The sequence below is a fragment of the Ptiloglossa arizonensis genome, chromosome 6 (assembly GCF_051014685.1).
Source record: "Ptiloglossa arizonensis isolate GNS036 chromosome 6, iyPtiAriz1_principal, whole genome shotgun sequence".
In the NCBI taxonomy this organism is placed as follows: Eukaryota; Metazoa; Arthropoda; class Insecta; order Hymenoptera; family Colletidae; genus Ptiloglossa; species Ptiloglossa arizonensis.
The window spans coordinates 1,588,791-1,608,750 of NC_135053.1; the positions used below are offsets into that span (position 1 = coordinate 1,588,791).

At 34.9% G+C, this 19,960-nt stretch overlaps 1 protein-coding gene across 1 annotated transcript in view; it reads left to right on the forward strand.

The window, feature by feature from the left end:
* The window catches only part of LOC143148329 (uncharacterized), a 130,921-nt gene that overhangs the window by 98,827 nt on the left and 12,134 nt on the right, over positions 1-19,960 (forward strand). The window contains exon 2 of the mRNA XM_076314584.1: positions 11,435-11,577. Within this exon, the coding sequence (XP_076170699.1) occupies positions 11,435-11,577 (143 nt within the window). The remainder of the gene's footprint in view (positions 1-11,434; positions 11,578-19,960) is intronic.

The window sequence follows — 19,960 nt, forward strand, 5'->3', positions numbered from 1 at the left end:
AATATTAGCTTTACGATTTTACGATCCGCCCGAGCATACGTGTAAATCTACACGTTGGTCCTGTATCCGAAAACTACCGTTATATCGGTCTTATATCCGAGAAGCAACTTTAGATCGGTCTTATATCCGAGAACCATAGTTAAATCGACGTTATACCCGAGAACCATAGTTAAATCGACCTTATACCCCAGAACCATGATTAAATCGACCTTATACCCGAGAACTACGATTAAATGGACCTTATACCCGAGAACCATAGTTAAATCAACCTTATACCACCATTAGATCGGTCTTGTATCCGAGACCACCGTTAGATCGATCTTATATCCGAGATCTACCGTTAGTTACGAGCGGTCACTAGGTCGAAATTATATATTTCAATAATCAATGAATCCCTGCACCACGCTTATTTCAATTTGCACTACTATATGACGAACTTATACGCGATCCGCTTATATAGTACGCGATTTATTTCACTACTGAATAAAGTATCCATTTTGAACAACATCACGCGTGCTTGGATCGATCTACCAGTAGTTCTTATCGTATGTTTCATGATCAGAAACTTGCTCGACGTCTAACTTAATTCGGATCGGTCGCATAAAATTAATTATTTTTTTCCAGTGTGGTACTGCATTCGCGAAACAGGGTCTATAAACGGGGGCACATATAAACGCGGTCGAGTGTTCCAGCTGCTCTGGATGGCAGATATTCAACGAGAAAGTACTCGCAACACGGGGTGACTTATTTGTCGCACTAAATATTTCTATGTTCTCTTTAAGTGGCTTCCTCTTATGGCAACGTTAACCTGTTAAATTTATGGAGCTACAATTCTTGTGCCCAATATCGTGCAATTGATGCGCATATGAAAATTTCATAGATAAAGACAATTAATTTTAACGAACAGTCTATTCGCCGAGTCATAGGAAGTGTGACTAACTGAAATATTTGAATATATTAAAAAATATGCGTTTAGAAAATCTAATAATAAATGCTTGTACAATATAGATTATATATATAATATAATATAAGTATATTTTAAACGTTTCGACCTCGCGTCGAGTTTTATTTAAAAAATGTAAACAATTTTTTATTTACCACCTTTATCTAAAAAAAATAAACGCGTAAAAAGCATAAATTGACGAGGCTATGGTTCCCTATTGCGACCTAATTTTTGTACAAATTAACCCAGCCGCGAGTAACGGTCTTTTAGATTCTTCGCGTGTCGGTTAACTGGTTATTAGAAAATTGTACACCCTTTGCGTACATATGTATTTTCCCCTCATTTTCTTCTTAAAAGTACGTCAATTCGTTTTTAACGTCTTACATTGGACGTTTTCTTTTCTTTTCCATAAGAACTGATTCGGTTTCCCGAGTAATATCCTTACCTTTAATTGACAATGAAAGTATCGATACGCGTATTACATTACAAGTGTTACGAGTATATCAAATTACTGGTAAAAATAAAAAACCAGCAAATTATCGATACAAATTTGAAAGAAATTCTTCTATTTGTATTTATTAAGAAAGGTTCTTGACGATGCAAAAATGGTAAGAATAATAAGCCAAAGCAGGTACGCAAATTCTCAACCTAGTAATTGATAAACTAACAGGTAACATACGTATTGCACTTGTTCGAAAAGAAATACAATTCATCTTACGTTCCATCGAAATGTTATTTTTACCGAAGAAACTTACCAATACAGGTTTCGAGTCTTTGAGATTGAGTTCGGAGTGAAAACTTGGAAAGAAATTTTTTACCTGTTTACGTGCATCGCGATCCGTACTCGAGACACCTAGAATGAGAATGCAGATGCGGATCGATGCACCGCCAGGTTTCTACTCCGAAGTTAAAACAGACCAGGGTACGGGGCGCATCCAAGGTTACAATTTAAACGCAAATGTAAACAGCCCGTTTACAGTAGGCGGGCAACAACTTCCATGGCTGTCGGAAATCGATTCTTGGTGTTCGCGCCCCGAGCAAGAGCAAAAGCAAGCGGAAGGATACACGCAGAGAATAATGGAATCTAGGATTAGCCGTCGGAGAAGGATTGCTTCTTCCGTTCCCGTTCTCTTTGCCCTCTTTGAACCGAGCACCTTGTCAGATCTCCGCATACCGACCGTTTTGCATTTATTTATTTCTTTATCGATTTATTCCCCCGATCCTTGTTATTCTTACCCTGCATTACTAGGCGGGCAGACTCCTGTATCGAAAAAAATAAACCAGAAATATTCCGATGGAAAATCTAAACGACTTAAAATTTTTGTTCCTCATTTGTTGCTTCGATGTTCAAAAAATGTACATACGAACAAACTTTTCAACCGATGTCGGATTTAAGTTAATTAAAGAAACTCGAACGTAAAGAAAATTGATCGATATCGATGCACGATTGTGCAACGCTAGGTTGAGGTTTTTGGATAATTTTGAAAAAGCATACCAACGTCGGCTAGGAATTATTTACGACGATTCACGAATATTCGTAATATACGATATTATACGAATAATCAATTTATTTATTCATTCGCGCGATTTATCGCGTCGTTGTTCCCCATTTTCGTGCAATCTGATACTAAAACCAAATATTGTAAGCCACTTTGTATATTTTGGTTGTTTATTCCTTGATAAGTGGCATGCGAAACGCTTTGACAGTCTTCTAATGAAATATTCGGAGCATAAGAAATTTCAGATTGAGTGTATTTATTATAATTCCCTTGGACCGTTCGAGTAAAGTATTAACGGTGAAGCTTTCAGCGTTCAGTGTCATAAATTAAGCGTAAATAAATGAGAAGTAGAAGAAGAGAAGGATCTTTTTAATGCTTCAGCGTTTAGCGCATTGTTCTGTAGATATCGAAGTTCAGCCTACTCAACGTCTAAAAGTTATCGATTTCTCGCGAGGGACTATGACCAATCTCTAACACGCCATTTGACCTTCCGTTTTAAACTCGGGAATACACGGTATTGGAACAGTTTTTGCGTTTTGTGCTTTTTAAGAAAAAATTTAAAATTGCACACAAGAATCTTACAAAATTGCTTTCTCTCGTGCTTTAAACAAATTTCATTGTTTTCTATTGTTCGAAAGAATTGTGTCGTATCTTTGAAAGCATTGTATTCTATGCAAAGTATCTGTGTGTATTTTATTAGGTCGATTGTACATTCAATTCTGTATAGAATATAGATGCGTTACAAAAATAATAGAAGCTTTGTGTTTGATTTAGCGCAATAATATTAATAATATTTTATTTCGGAAGAAACGCGAGTAAGGATAGCAACCAAGACGTTCTTCGAAACTGGAAACAGGAAAGTATGTATATTAATGACTGTATTTTCTACGGTCTATGAGCTCTTTTTCAAAATAATTCCTTTATCAGAATTCATGATATACAGGCATATTTCAGCCCTTTGAATATAAATACGAAAATTTGTAATCATTAAGTCAGAAACTAAGAGTTTATTATCGGTATCGTGTACAGGGTGTTTCTTAATATTTGGAGAATACTGTGAGAATAAATTGAGGGAAAATAGATAAGAAACAACGAAGGTTACCGGTATGTGTAATGTTGATGCATAATGAGATGTAAATTTCCTTGACTGTATTCTTCGTAACCTCTGTACAGAATATTTCTAAAGTTCGTGTGTAACTTCGAACTTCAATATCTTTGTACGTACGTACAGCCATTTAGAAATGTATATTCTTCAATATTTTATCGCTGTTTAATTTTATTTTTTAACCTTCGACACAACCGACGTAATTCGGGACACATATTTCGAACCGATTTTCCTGTGCATTAAGCACAGTTTCACGATTGCTTCGGAAAACGGTCTTTCGAGCTGCATGCGTGACCCTGACCTCTTAAGTCGATTCGAATCACGCAATGTACCATTTCGAACGATGTACTAGGTTGCTCGATAAGTTTTATCGAACGACAAAGCTTATCGAACAACCTGGTAGCCTTTACTACCTGTATTAAAGTTGAAATTATGAAACTCCAACAAACGAAGATCACCGAGTGAACGATTCGTCGTTAAATTACACAGTTGTTACACTTTCGCTGCTGGGAACAAAGGGAGAGTCGATCGAAAAATGTGCTATCTCCAGCCCTTTGACTCGAAACACCCAGTATGATCAGTTAACAAACAGTGTATCGAGTTTTCAACTCGATCACAATGCTGCGTATCTGCCTCAGCAGAGCGAAATTATGAAAACTATGATATTATGAAATTATGAAAATTATGAAAATTATGAAAATTATGAAAATTATGAAAATTATGAAAATTATGAAAATTACGAAAATTATGAAAATTATGAAAATTATGAAAATTATGAAATTATGAAAATTGTGAAAATTATGAAATAATAAACATTATGAAAATTATAAAATTATGAAATTATAAAATTATGAAAATTATGAAATAATAAACATTATGAAAATTATGAAATTATGAAATTATAAAATTATGAAAATTATAAAATTACGAAAAGTATGAAATTGCGAACATTATGAAAATTATGAAATTACGAAATTATACCAAAGAAAGACCACGTGTATCAAGTGAACGATTTGTTGTTAAATTACACAGTTGTTACGCTTTCGCTGCTGGGAACAAAGGGAGAGTCGATCGAAAAATGTGTTGTTTCCAGCCCTTTGACTCGAAGCACCCAGAATGATCAATTAACAAACAGTGTATCGAGTTTTCAACTCGATCACAATGCCGCGTACCTGCCACGGCGGAGCGAAATTATGAAAATTATGAAATTATGTAATTATAACAAACAAAGATCACCGAGTGAACGATTCGTCGTTAAATTACACAGTTGTTACATTTTCGCTGTTGCGAACAAAGGGAAAGTCGATCGAAAAATGTGTTGTTTCCAGCCCTTTGACTCGAAACACCCAGAATGATCAGTTAACAAACAGTGTATCGAGTTTTCAACTCGAACACAATGCCGCGTATCTGCCACAGCAGAGCGAAAACGCCAGGGAAATTTAAAGGGTGACGCGAACTGTCTGTGCACGGATGGACATACTCTCGCAGAGCGTGGAAATCGATTTGTCGTGTTCACGCCCTCGAATCCGAGCAAGACAGAGGACGAATGCAGAAGGTAATGGGATGTAGGATTAACCTGCCGAAGAAGGATCGCTCCACTTCTCCTTTTCTCAAATTACCTTTTCCTTGAAATATGTCCCGTGCCTCTCACATTTTCCGCTCGACCGTCTCTATGTAAATGTTCATCCGTCGGTACACAGCAATTCTTGGCTCTCGGATCCGCGAACGCTCCTACTTTCGACGTATTTGAGAACCGGAGGACCATCGTTATTGAAAGAAACATCGAACCTATAAGTGTTTACACAGACGTTTATTTTGTTCTACTCGCAAGGAAAGACCGTGAAACGTCGATTTTAACGAAACTTTCCGCAAATGTTCATCGATCCAACCTGAGAACTATGGCGTGTTTCGTTGCAGCTACTTTTCGACTTAACAGTGGTTAAACCAACGAAGCGGCCATTTTGACCTGAACTCCTCTTTAAAATCACCCAATTATTGAAGACACTTTTGTCGAAATATTCGGTAACAATTACTAAAATGGAGAACTAATTAATTATATTCGTAAATTAATTTGTCCTTCCCTTTGTTTAATTTCAAAGATACGTGTGCGATCTGATACAAATAGAAATACGTTCATCGTCGATAGTTTTAGCGTTAAGAGAGAAACCATCCCTTGTAACGGAACCGTTCGATCCATTAGTGGCTATATCACTTTGAAATTATAAAAGCTATTGGAAAACGTTTCGAATAAAATTTGTACTGTTTCTGGAGACCTGTAAATTAACAGGAAAATATTTTTCGTAAAAGACAACGGAATAAAATTGAAATATTTTTCTTATTAATTTACCCGAGAACTATGCCACGTATCACTTGTAAATTACAGAAGGTATTGAGAAACGTTTCGAATAAAATTTGTACTGTTTCTGGAGACCTGTAAATTAACAGGAAAATATTTTTCGTAAAAGACAACGGAATAAAATTGAAATATTTTTCTTATTAATTTACCCGAGAACTATGCCACGTATCACTTGTAAATTACAGAAGGTATTGAGAAATGTTTCGATAGAAGTTGTACTGTCTCTGGAGGCCTGTAAATTATTAGAAAAGAGTACTGCAATTTTGATTTTTTGCTGCTTTTTTTCCAACATTTTTTCCTATTAATTTACAGACCCCCAGACACTGTATACCTATTTGAAACATTTTTCAATACATTTTGTAATTTCAGAGTTATAAGGATATAAATAAAATGGGTAGGTCTGAAATAAAGATCGCTTTCTCTCTTAAAGTTAAAAGTTATAATAACTGAATAGGGTACAATCCTTCTATTGGACCTAATATAAATAGCACGTACCAAAAATCACACAAATAAATTTCAACTGTTTATATCTCAATAACGAAGCTACAGATTGCAAAATGGTAATTAATATTTTGGCCCCATATTTTTAATAACTGTCTGTATAAAGCAAACGCTAAAAAATTTAATTATTCTTTGCGAAATAAAAATATTTTTTGTTAGTTTAATTATGTATCAATTAATTCCCCGATTAAAATATCTGTATTAGCCTGTTAAAATATATTAGGTCTTTGACAGAATGTGAAATATTATAGAAAATATTTTATTCCAAATAAGGACATTTCATATTCTCGGCATGAAAATAAGCACAGTACGTTTCACTCGTATTCGTTAACACAAAATGCTTTATCGGTACCATCAAATCTAGTTAGCGTGAACTCTATATTGTTCTCGGAGTGTTTTCTTCATTAAAATGGAGAGTTCGTCGTATTGTCAGCCGCCATTTCTTCCGCAAGTGACGGGCGAAGGAAGAAAATGAAAAATGTTCTGTTTTATCTAGATACGCAACACATCCAACCTAGATCTCGAAATATTAAATATAATGTTCGTTCCATGGAATAATAACAATTCTGAGATAAATATATTTTTATGAAATATATATCAACCGTTGCGAAATAACAGTTTCGAATAGACAGAAAATTGCTCGATCGATTAAATATACGACTGGCTACGAATTGAATGGGTAGAATAACCCGATGCGGTGTTAAGTATATAAAAATACAACTAAACAATATCTTTAATTGTACGATAATTAAACGTCAAAAGAAATATAGAAGTATTGTGAAATGTTCGAGTTAATGTATTTGTCTTTTCAATTGAAAGGTTAATTTGCTTTAATTCTGTGTTTGTAAAAACATTATAGCAATAGAATAATGTTATTAAATATAAAATTTGTTTCGTTTGTAGAACAAATTTCACAAATCGCTCTTAATTTAATTTCTAGTTCAGTGTACTTTCCGTCATACAGCCATTTATGGATGAAAATAAACACTACGTACCTTGGTATTTGTCGATATACAAACTTCCTCTTGCTATTCCAAGTTCCAATATCAGAACTAGCACCTATTTATCTGTTGCTATCACCAATACCGTCCCTATTCGTCGCTGAACCGATATTTACTTTCCATTCGCGTTTTGCGCTTCGTTGAAATATCGCTCCGAATGCATAGTAACTGCAAATCGCTCATCTTTTCCTTTAAATATATTATGAGCGAGAAATATGATACGAGAGGTTACTGAAAAGGAACAGATTCATTTCGATGAAACTTCTGCTGCAAATGATTTATATTTCAGATTTATCGGAGAGTTCCCCTTGAGTAGTTTTTCTACAAATGAATAATTGATTCAGAATGAAAATTAATCGATACATAGCCTTGTGCAATATAATACATATATATATATATATATATATATATATTTTTTTTTTTTCTTTCCGTGACAATTCTTCATTGTTATTCTTCTTAATTCAAAACACAACGAGACAATAATTTGTCAATTTTTTAAAAACATCTTTTGTTTAATATATTGTGTTTTATCCGAAGAGGATTCAATATCAAGATCGAAACGTTGGATCGAACAAATATACTGTTTGCAAAATCTGTAGTTGTTCTTCCTTTAACAAAAAAAAAAAAAACAGGAAATGACAAAAATGTACCGTTACTTGATTGCTTACATATTCTTATTCTACATAATCTCTTCAGTTTCACGTGTTGCCTCGGTGTCGCTATTATAAACTTTCAATGGAATGAATTTCTCGCGAGGGGTACCAAAAACTAACGTTGGATAAAAAAGTTATCGAAAAAGTTCGTTGGCCGGAGACAATTTCCCCCTTCGCCCTACCCAGCCACCTTCCCCAGGTTTTCCACGTAGATGCGTGGAGGAGAATGTCATAGTGACGATCAAATTAAACGCACACATATGCACACGTGGACGTAGAGGGACAGGTGTGAACGCGTGAGGTATGAAGACAGGCGCCGACAATATTGCAGTCGACTCTGCGTCGGTGTAATCTCGTAATGCTTTGTACCTCAATTACTTTGAACGGCTTTAACCTTTCACCCTGAACGAACGACCCGTCAATATTTATAAGCTATTTAAATAGATTGGAAAATTGGAAGCTAAATGTTAAACTTGAAACGCGTTTCGTAGTTGCAAATGCAGATAGGTAAAATTTGATTTGAGAATAAACGCATGGAACGTGCAATAGTATTTGAAAATAAGTTCGTAAATCGTCATCGTCGAGTCAATACGTATCGAGGTACATAGTGTGTTTTTAATTGACCCGTCTGCACTATTAAAATAATTATTACACTAGAAACATTTGGGTCTATATTATAGCGTATTTATTACAAGTATGGGACAAAATTTGCATTAATTACCGTGCTTCTATCAAGTATAAGTAATACTTTTATTAATACGGAACGTCATCGTTTATTTTGAGAGCTTTATAAGTAATTTAAACCGAACCAACGTAGTCATTTGAAACTGGATTATAGTAAATATAAACTAAAATTCGTTTACGTACTTTTTACAAACAGTTACCAATTGTTCTTTGCACACATGATTTTTACATACCGAGCAAACTGTACTTGTCTCACGGAACAACGATGTTGTTTACTACTTATGTATTTATGGTCTTGCAATTATAAACGGAATTCATAATCAAAATTTATTCTTCGTTACTGATCGATTTATTATCATTTAAAAGAGAGTTCACAAATTTACTTCTCGCTCAATTACACGTGGAGAACCCAAAGCGCACCGGCACTCGAACGAGTTTGAAAACTGCATCTTTCTTTTGTAATCCTTTACTTAATCGTTCACGGTTTTATTAAAGGTAAGGTTTAACTACCTGGTACGATTTTATTTTACAAGTTATTTTAGCACATTTTTTTCTAATATAATCAAACGAAAAGAAAATCGTGCAAAAGTAAATATTTATTTCATTTCGTAACTGTCTCGACAAAAAGTTAAAAAAGATGTAAGAAAAACGATGAGAAAATTTACAATTTACAAAAATTTTATATTCGCTCTTATTTCAACTAAAAGAAGTGAACGAAATAAAGGAAGAAAGAAAAATGAAGAAAATCGATAAATTTTTCTGCACTAAAACTTATATTGTTGAACTATTTAATAAGGGTAATTGTCGTTTGCGCAGAGCAATGAAAACTTATCTCATAACGTGGAAGAATAATGCGATTGTTTTCGAAAAGTTGAATAAAAGTAACGAACAAAAATAATTAGGGAAAATTGAGAGAAAGGAAAATAAAACGAATACTTTCCACCGTAGCGCACTCTCCTTTGTTGCATTAACATAATCCTACGTTGTAAAAGCTTTCAAAGAGCTTGAACATTTACAAGGCCGAAGAAGAGAGAGATTAATGATATCGCTAGTCGAGCCGCTCGCTAACTTGCCACTTACGTGATACTTAATCGATGCATTTAAGGGGTGCATCTTAGCGTCGAGGGTTTATTATTCACTCTACTTTCTTGGTGGTTCTACTTTTCCCGGGGAATGGAAAAACTTTACTTGAAAGTGGTTGGAAAGCTGTGTTGCGAAAATTAAACGGTATAAGTACTCATCGGAACGTGGATGGAAACAATTTTCAGCTGAAAATAAACAACAAGAATTTCTCTACGGGCTTTTGCAAGAAGAATTGAATTATTTATTGTCCAGATTGCACAAAATTTATACTTTTTTTCGTTCCTAATTTCTTTTGAATTGATGTTTTTAACGTTGACTCGTTAAAATTTACAGCAAAATAGATTTTTATTTCACGAATATTTTATTGTCGATGACCTTCATCGATCTGTCTACTTTCCAAATATTGTTGCACCACGGTTCCCTTTGTTTCTGTAATTGTAAACTGTTATTCTTTGCTTTATTACATAAATGTACTATTTGTTACTTCTCAAAAAAACCCAAAAACAAGGGACTACAAGTCAAAGATTCTACTTTTATCACAAACGAGATTAAGTTAACAAACAAATATTTATTTGTCGCAAACGCATCTTGCAATCAAATGCTTGGAATTAAAATTATTAACAAAATCAATTCGATCAGATGACGGAATAAAAAAGGCAACATAACGTTCTGAAAATTTTGAAACTTAGCAGTGCAGTTTTATTTGTACTTAAGGTTTTGTTCTAGTTGAAAATTCATTTTTAAAAATTAGAACAGGTTGTTTTCGATTGAAAAACACGCTCGTAAGCGACGTTCTACGAAAGTTTACATTCGAGACATCTGTTTTCCCAAATCGGGCATTTCTTCTTTCAATTCATTAAACATTGAAATACTGGGCTATTTATAATCATGAACCTGACGACTTACAACAGTGCGTGTTTTTACAATCCAAATTTATTTTCACATTCCAGTACGCTGTAATCCCTAGCATACTTGTTAACGCGTCAAAAAAATGAAATCGAAGAGCTATCAAATTAGACACAATTAAACGTATCTAACAAAATACGATAGAAATGAAAAAAAATTTATTACTGGATATTACTCCACTGAGAAACGTATGTTTCGAAGGATCGATAGATCAAGTATCGCGGAAGATAAGAGGCTCTCAGGAATAGTGGTAAAAAATTACGCAGTGATACAAATATAAAAGAGGTTACAAAAATATAAGTGGGTGCATCGACCCGATAAATCTAATAAACTTGTTTCACCCGCGCAGAGTACAAAAATTAAATAAAAAAAGTAATTTTTCTTTCTCTCGTCAATATTATTACGCAATTTGTCGCGTTGGATTTCCTTTTTTGGTACCAAGGACACTGAACCCAATTTTTATTCGTTCAACGTTTCAGGTACTCTTCAGGAATGATCACATACACATATAAATTATACTTATTTTATAATACAAAGAATCAAATAACGGTTAGGATCAAATCTGATTGAGTAACGAAAAAGGAGAAACGTAGAAAACGTATTAAAATAAGTATAAACTTCACCAAGCAAAAGACAATCTACTCGTACATCGGTCACGATCGAATATATATTTGCATTTCTTAATCTTGGATATCTTTTTCAGTTCCAGCAAGAACAACCGGTCAGGTTCTCCTCGGTGAGGTGGACATCGCGGTTCAAGAAGATGGCTTCGATGAAATTACAACGGAGGAACCGTTTACGAAAAAATGCATCGTCGACGGAAACGCGTACTCGCATAGCCAGACGGTGCGTAAATAAACGTTGCAATCATTTTCCATTTTTTTCATTCCCTTTTCATCGTTTCGGCTTGAATAATTCGCACGATTATGAAACTCGAGCCCCCATCGTGTCGTGGAACGATGCCAACATTATTTGTTTTCATATGTTTCCTGGAATAAAATACACGGGACAAGTTTGATAATATTTGCTTCCACGCGGATTGATATCAAATCCAGCAAGCGTTTCCTTGCTATCGATCGAAACGCTTACACGTGCGGTCTGTAGTAGGTTCCGAAATATACCAGAGAAATGAAAGTCCCTCGTATACGTAGCAGTATTGTTTAAATAATTTTAGTATACCTGCTCGACTAAAAGAGAAACATAGCAATCGTGTAGTTGTCAGTATAAAATAAAAATATAAATTTCGGAATCAAAATGTGAAATTCCAATGTTTATAATACACAATTTCTGTAATACAGTTAATCGATAACTGTGCGAGTGTTGCATATGTTTTTCCATTATCCATGAAATACTATAATTATAGTAGCATACTGCGTTCCCTCGTTTGTGCAATTCTCACAAAACAGTGACTTCCAAATTTTTTGTAGATTGAAAATGAAACAAGATACAAACACTCCTTAAAATTGCAATCGTTAAACTTCAATGAACAATACATTAATAGAGACATTCTAATTATCTACTTTTCTCTGCGTAAAATGTTCTCGTTGGGACAATAGTTTTCAAATTTTATGAAAAACACTCCCCTAAACAAACAAAGAACATTTTTACGCCCATGACAAATGGTAGGTTTAAAATGATGCAAAAAGTGTATTCCTACATTAATTATCCTCTAATTAACAATCTTTTGAGCGATTGGTAACATTTAAATCATCCAAATGGTTCTGCATCAAACATTTCTGGAAACTCTGATACGAAGATAAATTCAATAAATCCTCAAAAAAAGTTTCTCGAAGAAACCTCGTACGGAATGATTTTATTACAAATTTTGTATTTATTTTTAATCGAAGTAATCGCCACATTTTCGGCTACACTAGTATTTCCGGTCCACTTTGTATAGGAGATTTATAATTGTCCCTCTGGAACGCACCGCGCGTGCATCACAGATTCCAAATAAGTCTCGTGTCGCTTCGGCAACTGCATTATTACGTTACGGTCAGCTACCTTATGGAATTTCGAGTAACTCGTGTAAATAGCATACGGTGAACACGCGCGTCACGTTTCAATAATGTTATCGGCATTACACTGAGCCCGTAAGTCCACGAAAAACGGTGAACGTTAATAATAAAGGAACGAGGGTTTTTTTCCACAGGACGTTTCTCGCTTAAATGAAATACGTGCAACGAAATGATTATAGCAATGTTTATTACAACATCGAGAGTCGAACGTAAGGAGCAAATTTCAATACACATTGTAATTGCAAGTGTTTTGACATTGCTGCGCAACGGAAATACAAAATTTAAACATTCTGCTCTCTCACGATTTCAAATCGTTTCCTTTGCACAAAATAGATACTAACCTACAATCAGAGTAGGATAAAATTTGTTTCGAATACAAAGTGTATAAAACTAACTCGTTCAATATTCATTGAATCATAAATGATTGTAAAATTCTAATTTTTATTCAACGAGTAACACGTAAAAAATTGTTCGTCTTTTATTCGTTATTCGAGACTTTTAATTAAATAACAATTTTGTTCATTTCTGGCCAAAACCGATCTAACACGAGATTATTTCGTCCGATTTAACTTTCAATATACATGTTACAGTTATATATGTAGGTGTAGTTTTGAACTTATTTCGATTATTGCAACAAGGATGTCGCCACTGAAATGGTGAATAAATATTCGTAATTAAACGTCCCAATAATACAACATAGAAACACCGTTACGAGATCTAAATTATATCCTGGTCTAAATTGATCGATCCTTTATTTGTACAACGAAACTCTTCAAAATTGAAAGGATGAAAATCACAATGGTGCGATTCGTATTTTAAAAAATATTCACTCGCCTACGTGAATGCAATCTAAAAGAATCGAAGAATATAAATCTTCTTTCGATTCCAAATATATACGATAATAAAACCTCGTGTCGATGCTCATTACGTAGCAATTACAAAAATGTTACCGTGGAATTTATTACGATAAGACCGATGAAATCTTTTGTTTATCAAAATGGGGAAAAAATTACCATCACCGACATAGCTTTTAACCTCTCGAATTTTGAATCGTTTCAATCGTTACATCCATAACCGGTACGAATTCTTCTACCGTGTCTGATATTTCAAAAGGTAAGTTATATCGGGTGTTGACAACATTTCGAGCTCGTTCATTCCGTGTTTTCAATTTCCCTCGTTTCGTACGAACATGTTCTGTTCGACAAAGCATCTGTGTAACGTTGGCGATACGCTTCAGATACGTTTTATTGTTTCACGAATCTCCTTCGCTTCAAGGGCCATTGCACCTTCGTTGACGGAAATTCGTAGCGTGCATCGACCTTAGAAAATTCAGTAGTACACGTCGAAAATGTTTCGGACCTGCGCAAAGTGAGATTTCTACTTTTTGGACGGTTCGTTATCATATTCTCGAAACACTTGCTATTCGAAACAATACAGGTATACGCGACGGATGTAAATACGAACGAACACGTAGACGTGCCCTGCACTGTGCACGAGATAAGGGGCCGAATGAATATTAAAGAGGCGAAGAGACAACGAACGAAGAGACAATTGTGATAATTGACACGAGTTCGTTAATTCTTCCCTTTGAGTCGTTTCGATTGTGCGGGAAACGAATGAAACGTAGGAAGTATTTTGTGGAAATTGTAAACAATTTAACCGTTCGTTTTCACCTATTATCGTGCACATACATACGTATACTTTTTAATTTAGTATACCGAGAATAATTCGAACGAGACGAACGAGAGTTATTTCGTAAAGAAAGATGAGAAAATTGATGGAAATAGAATTTCTTCGTCTCGTCGAAGATTAACTTCTCGTAATGTGATTTACTTCTCGAGTATAACGTACAGTTGCGTTTCATCTTAAATGGAAGTGGGTATCTTTTATTCAGTAAATCGATTCTTCTCGTTACTCCACGTACATAATATATGTATCAAGGTAAAATCCATCGAAGAGCGAATTCTTTGGGAGACATCCAATGTTTCAATTTATTCGATTACAATCTTATCTTATTTACGTACTCAATCGCGATACGTACTACAGATTTGAGGTCAAGAAATGTATCAAGTTCGATGAATTGTGTCAATTTAAAAAATAATGGATTTCATTGATTATTTTAACATTTCTTTCTTCCGAAAGCACAAGAATAATAATGGACGATGAAAAATGTTCAGAAACAGTTATTTTTTAAATCTTTCCATATTACTACCGATAACGAAGCTGGTTATAGTAAAATGATACATTTATCGTGGATTGTGTAAAATATAATTTTCAAATTTCCCCACACTCGTGGTTTGCATATAGCGCGTTGTACAATACCGATGCACAATCGCCAATTTTAATTATACAGACGAACACAATTCTCTAGAAGAGTTACCCATTCTTACAGTTTCATTGATCTTGAAATTCGCATAATTTTCGTAGATAAAAATGCAAATACAAAGAGTACATGTAACACAAATTGGAAAGTCTTGAGATTTTCCAATGTTTGCAGAAAATTTAAGTTTGTCATTCATTTAACCTGATTTATTTGACCTCCGATGATGATTCTATTCGTAATCGATAGATAGTGGTCCTTCGACATTCGATGAATCAAATAATCAACATTAATTTAGCTGGAAATGTTCGAAAGTGACCAATTACCTGAATATGGCCGACCGTTGCGTGCACCTTACTTTATAAACTTTGAGCAAACTACTGAACAAATATTTCGTTACCTATTTGCCAAGTTTCTGTCTAACTTCAAAAGTGTTCGTTTCAGTTACTCCGAGTAACTTTACAGAAAATGCGTTATAATGTCTGTTTTACGAGTTAAATAAATTCCCGGCTTTTCCAAAACTTCGATATTTCAATTTCGTTCAAATCGATGAAATTAACCATCGAACGACAATTAAATACGGTAATATCGCATATTTTACAATTAGAGCCAAAAAAGTTTTTCAATTTTAACGTTGTTTCGCGATCGAAGTAATAGGACCAAACTATCGAAGAAGAGTAGTTTGTAATTTTTTATTATTTATCGCAAGGCATTGAAATCGGCCCGTAATAAACATTTTAATCTCTCGTTGCTTTCCGTAACGAAACCACGAGATTCTTCTCACGAAGAAGAATAGCGAATCTATCCACGGAGCAAGGAACTTTAAAAAGTTTCCTCGTCACATCGGTGATTCCGTTTTCGTACAAATCTCGACCGACGTGCCTGCATTTTTATAGATTCGCCAGGAGAGACGCATTAACTTGCTACTGGCTTTCACCCTCGAAACTTTCGCATCTAAGGGAAAAGGGAATGAATATTTACAGAATTTATACTCCGTTCCGTTTCTCCCCCTTTCAATTCCGTTTTCTTCGCTTCTATTCTCGTTTCGATGAAATCAACGAGAGATCGAGCGTGTTTGATGCATTCTGAGAACAACTGTTGTGTAAATCCCGCGCGAAATTCTCGTGTTATTTCGTAAACGTTCACCGCGTTTTGTTTACGAATGATAGATGTAACACGAGCTGTGTCTGCGCGGCGTTCAATTATTCGCGTTGGAAAATGTGTCTTCTGTAATATATACACACACACGCGCGCGCGCGCGCGCACACACACACACACACACACAAATACATGCATGTATAAATTATATATATATATATATATAGTCGACTGCACCAGATAGAAGAAGGCTAAGGGGTTGACGCCAGTATAAGAATTTCGCCGAGAAAATATAATTGTTTCGTTGTCGAATAAAATACGTGGAGGTAAACAAAAATTGTGCCTCGAATAGGAAGATTGACACGAGTCGTGTGACATTCTCTTTTTATTTTTTTTTCTAAATACTCACCGATTACAATGCGTAACTTTTTTTTTTACGATCCATACATGCGAGGAATGACGTAAAAACTTTGTCCGCTATGCATTCGAAACTCGTGAAGGACATGGACATTGTATCAAGAGAAGAATGTGATACCGATAGCGTATCAAATTGTCGAATATGAAAATACACGCGTATGTATGTATGTATGTATGTATGTATGTATGTATGTATGTATGTATGTATGTATGTATTGTCGTTCAAAAGAGCATTATTCAATTTTTATAGAAACGGAATTTTACGGTATTAAATAAAAAGTATACGTCGTAAATATTTTTAGAAAAAACCTCAAAAATTTAAACATTACTTTTTCTCGAAAAAACACGAACTATCGAATATATTGCGTCAGTCAGGTAGAAAAAAACGATCTTGGGGGAAAATTTATGTACATCGCATTCATCTTTTCAAACGAAGTTGAAATTAGTTCTAAAAGTAGCCTTCGGTTGTATCTTACGTTTAATTACAGCATTATCTAATTACTCCGACACATGTACACTTCTTCTAATTTTGGTAACAAAATAATTGCAATAATATTAATAAAATCCAAGTAAATTGTATTCTACACATTTTCATTTTCAGTTTGAGAACTACTCAAATATTCTGTTTCTGGTAAATTATCCCGTGCATTGCATCGTGGATGCTTTATTAAAAATGATACGCTTATTTTGATTATTTTCCAAAACAATGAAACTATTTCTCGCATATTGCATTGTAACGCTGGTCTACTCTTTGTATATTCCTCTCAAAAGTAGTCAGATATGTAAAATTATTCAAAGTATATCCGTTTAAGTAGAATTATCTGGTAAAATATAGAGGTTTATACAGTTATATAGTTAAAACCGCTAATATAGCTATATTAGCATGTACGTTGGTATATACATCAAACTTCTTCATCAACGACATGTAGTTTCTCGAGTGATTATACATATTACGTGTATATGATCGTATAAAGCTCGTAGAAGCAAAACTTTGGGCAACCTAAATCACACCGTTTGCTCATTATTTATATCGAAAGCTCTCGTGCGAAAATCAGCTAATAATAGTTTTTAAAATACAATTTTAAAGAATTATGATTTCCTATCATTTTCGACGCTGAATTTAACGGTGTAAAAATCAATTTGACAAAGAAACCTTTCGCTCGTTTCAAGTACAAATGTCGAAAAAAACTAATCGTTTCGAAAAATCCATATCACTGTTGATTCGATCTCTCTCAAAAAGTATATAAAAAAAAAATTTTAGCTCGAAAACTTCATTTTTACATTTACAAGATCCTTGCATTTAACATGGTGTATACGTAATTTGAGTACGGTTGAATGATAAAAAATAGAAAATTCATTACGTAATATGTAAGATACAGTAAATTGTCGAGAAATATTTTTACATCAATCTAGAAACTATAAAAATTGAACCGTAAGAGTTCGTAGTGAGCGGAATGTGAAAGCATGGTTTTTTCAAGAATTATTTGTACGCTGTTCCGCAGATATAAAAAAAATGTAACTTTTTACAAATTCTTTTTGATATCTCTCACCGTTCTGCAGCCATTCTGCAAAAAGGAAAATTTACAATCTTTTTAAAGCATAACTACACCCTCCCAGATCGTATTATAGCACCAACGAAAAATAGTTTTGCGTTATGGATGAACTTCCCTGAATTTCTGTGGAATCATTCTCTACATTTCCCTCACTCGTGATGCAATATTTCTCACGGCTGATCATTTTTTTCCCTACAATAGTAACGTATAGTACGTATAGTCTAACCGTTACACAATGATTTTAATTCTACTCGTTGAACTATCAATTCACTAGAATTCATCATTTACAAGATCGTATTGAATATTGCGATCCAAATTCAATGAACTTTTAGAAAAACACTTTTACAGAAAACACTTTCTCTGAATTCAAATCAAAAACATTCGGAAATATTTTTCATATTTCGTTCTTCGTTGCGGTAAATTAAGCTACAAGTCGAATAAACATTTCTTTCATTTCAATGCGAAAGAAATTTATATTCTCGCGATTTCCGTTCAGTGTTCACCGATTCCGATCAATCGAGCGTTTCGTACGTAAGTGCAAATCGCTCTTAAAACGGAAAATTTTATTCACTTCCCGAGCGGAACCAGAAACATCCTCGATTAACTTTGATCGCCTCGTTTTTACATATCATCGATCTACGCATTCCCAGCGACCGATATTTTTTCCCCGTTTTGCGGTTCGGATGTATTATACTCCTGTCGGTGGTTCTCGCGTATTTTGCAAGAGGTCGGAGATCCACGTGTCCCACGTGACGTTCCGGAAGTAGGGACGCGTGAAAATTCCGACGAGCTCGTGTCAGAAATGTGCAAGAGTCGCCATTCAGACGTGCACACGTACCTCTCGTAAATATCCCTACCGCTATTCATCAGATATCCCAGAACGCGAGTAACGTCTCTCGATACAGCCTCGGTATCCAATTAACAAGGTGACGAGTTATCAGGTAACGCCTAGCCCAGACCCGTGAGAATACGTAGACCAGAAGTCGACGTATCTCGAATTTCCGCGCTGAAATTAATCACGTCGAGGTTTTCCTTTGATTCTCTACCCCGCAACCTTGTTCCATCATTTTTTCTACTTTCTTTTTTCTTTCATTTAAACGAGACTGCTTCCTTTGTGTCATTTTTCTCGACATCCTTTTCACTGTGTAGACATCACGCGCTTGATTTTCTCCCTCCCCCTCCCCCTTACTTCTGCTTCTTGTTTCTTTTTCTTTCGAGCATTTCTGTCGCGCTGCCACGTCAATATTATTAATTAGTGCTCGGCTTGCGAGACGACTTCCAATGAATCTCGAGTGGCGACGATGCTACCACCGATTCACGCATCGCGATACGTTTCTTCGTTACCGCGTCAGAATGCGCAGTAATTAACGATACGTTTCGTCGTCTGGTGCTTTATTCAGTCCTTCCCCTCCCCCCCAACTTTTTTTCATTTTCAATGCCGTGGATACAGGCAGAAAAGTGTGACGCGTTCCGTGACATCGCGCACTCTAGGATGCAATTATTTCTTACAATTTTTTCGCGACTTCTTCGATACATTTCGTTCTATTCGTAGCTTGGAAACGTTACCTGTGTCACGGATGATTGCGTCATTCGGGCGATCGGTGAACACTTGCGTTAGTTTCGAAACAAGGAATTGCTCGACCGAACTCGATAAAACCTCTACTAAATAAAATTGACGAGGAAGTTGAGGAATCAGTTTTATCACTCGTAGTATCGATATATTGGAAAAGATGGTACGGTTGAACTATTTTTATTTTAAAATGTCAATAACCGTAGGGGAATAGAAGAAACATCGTAATATTTTTCGATCCGATACAAGCAATGCT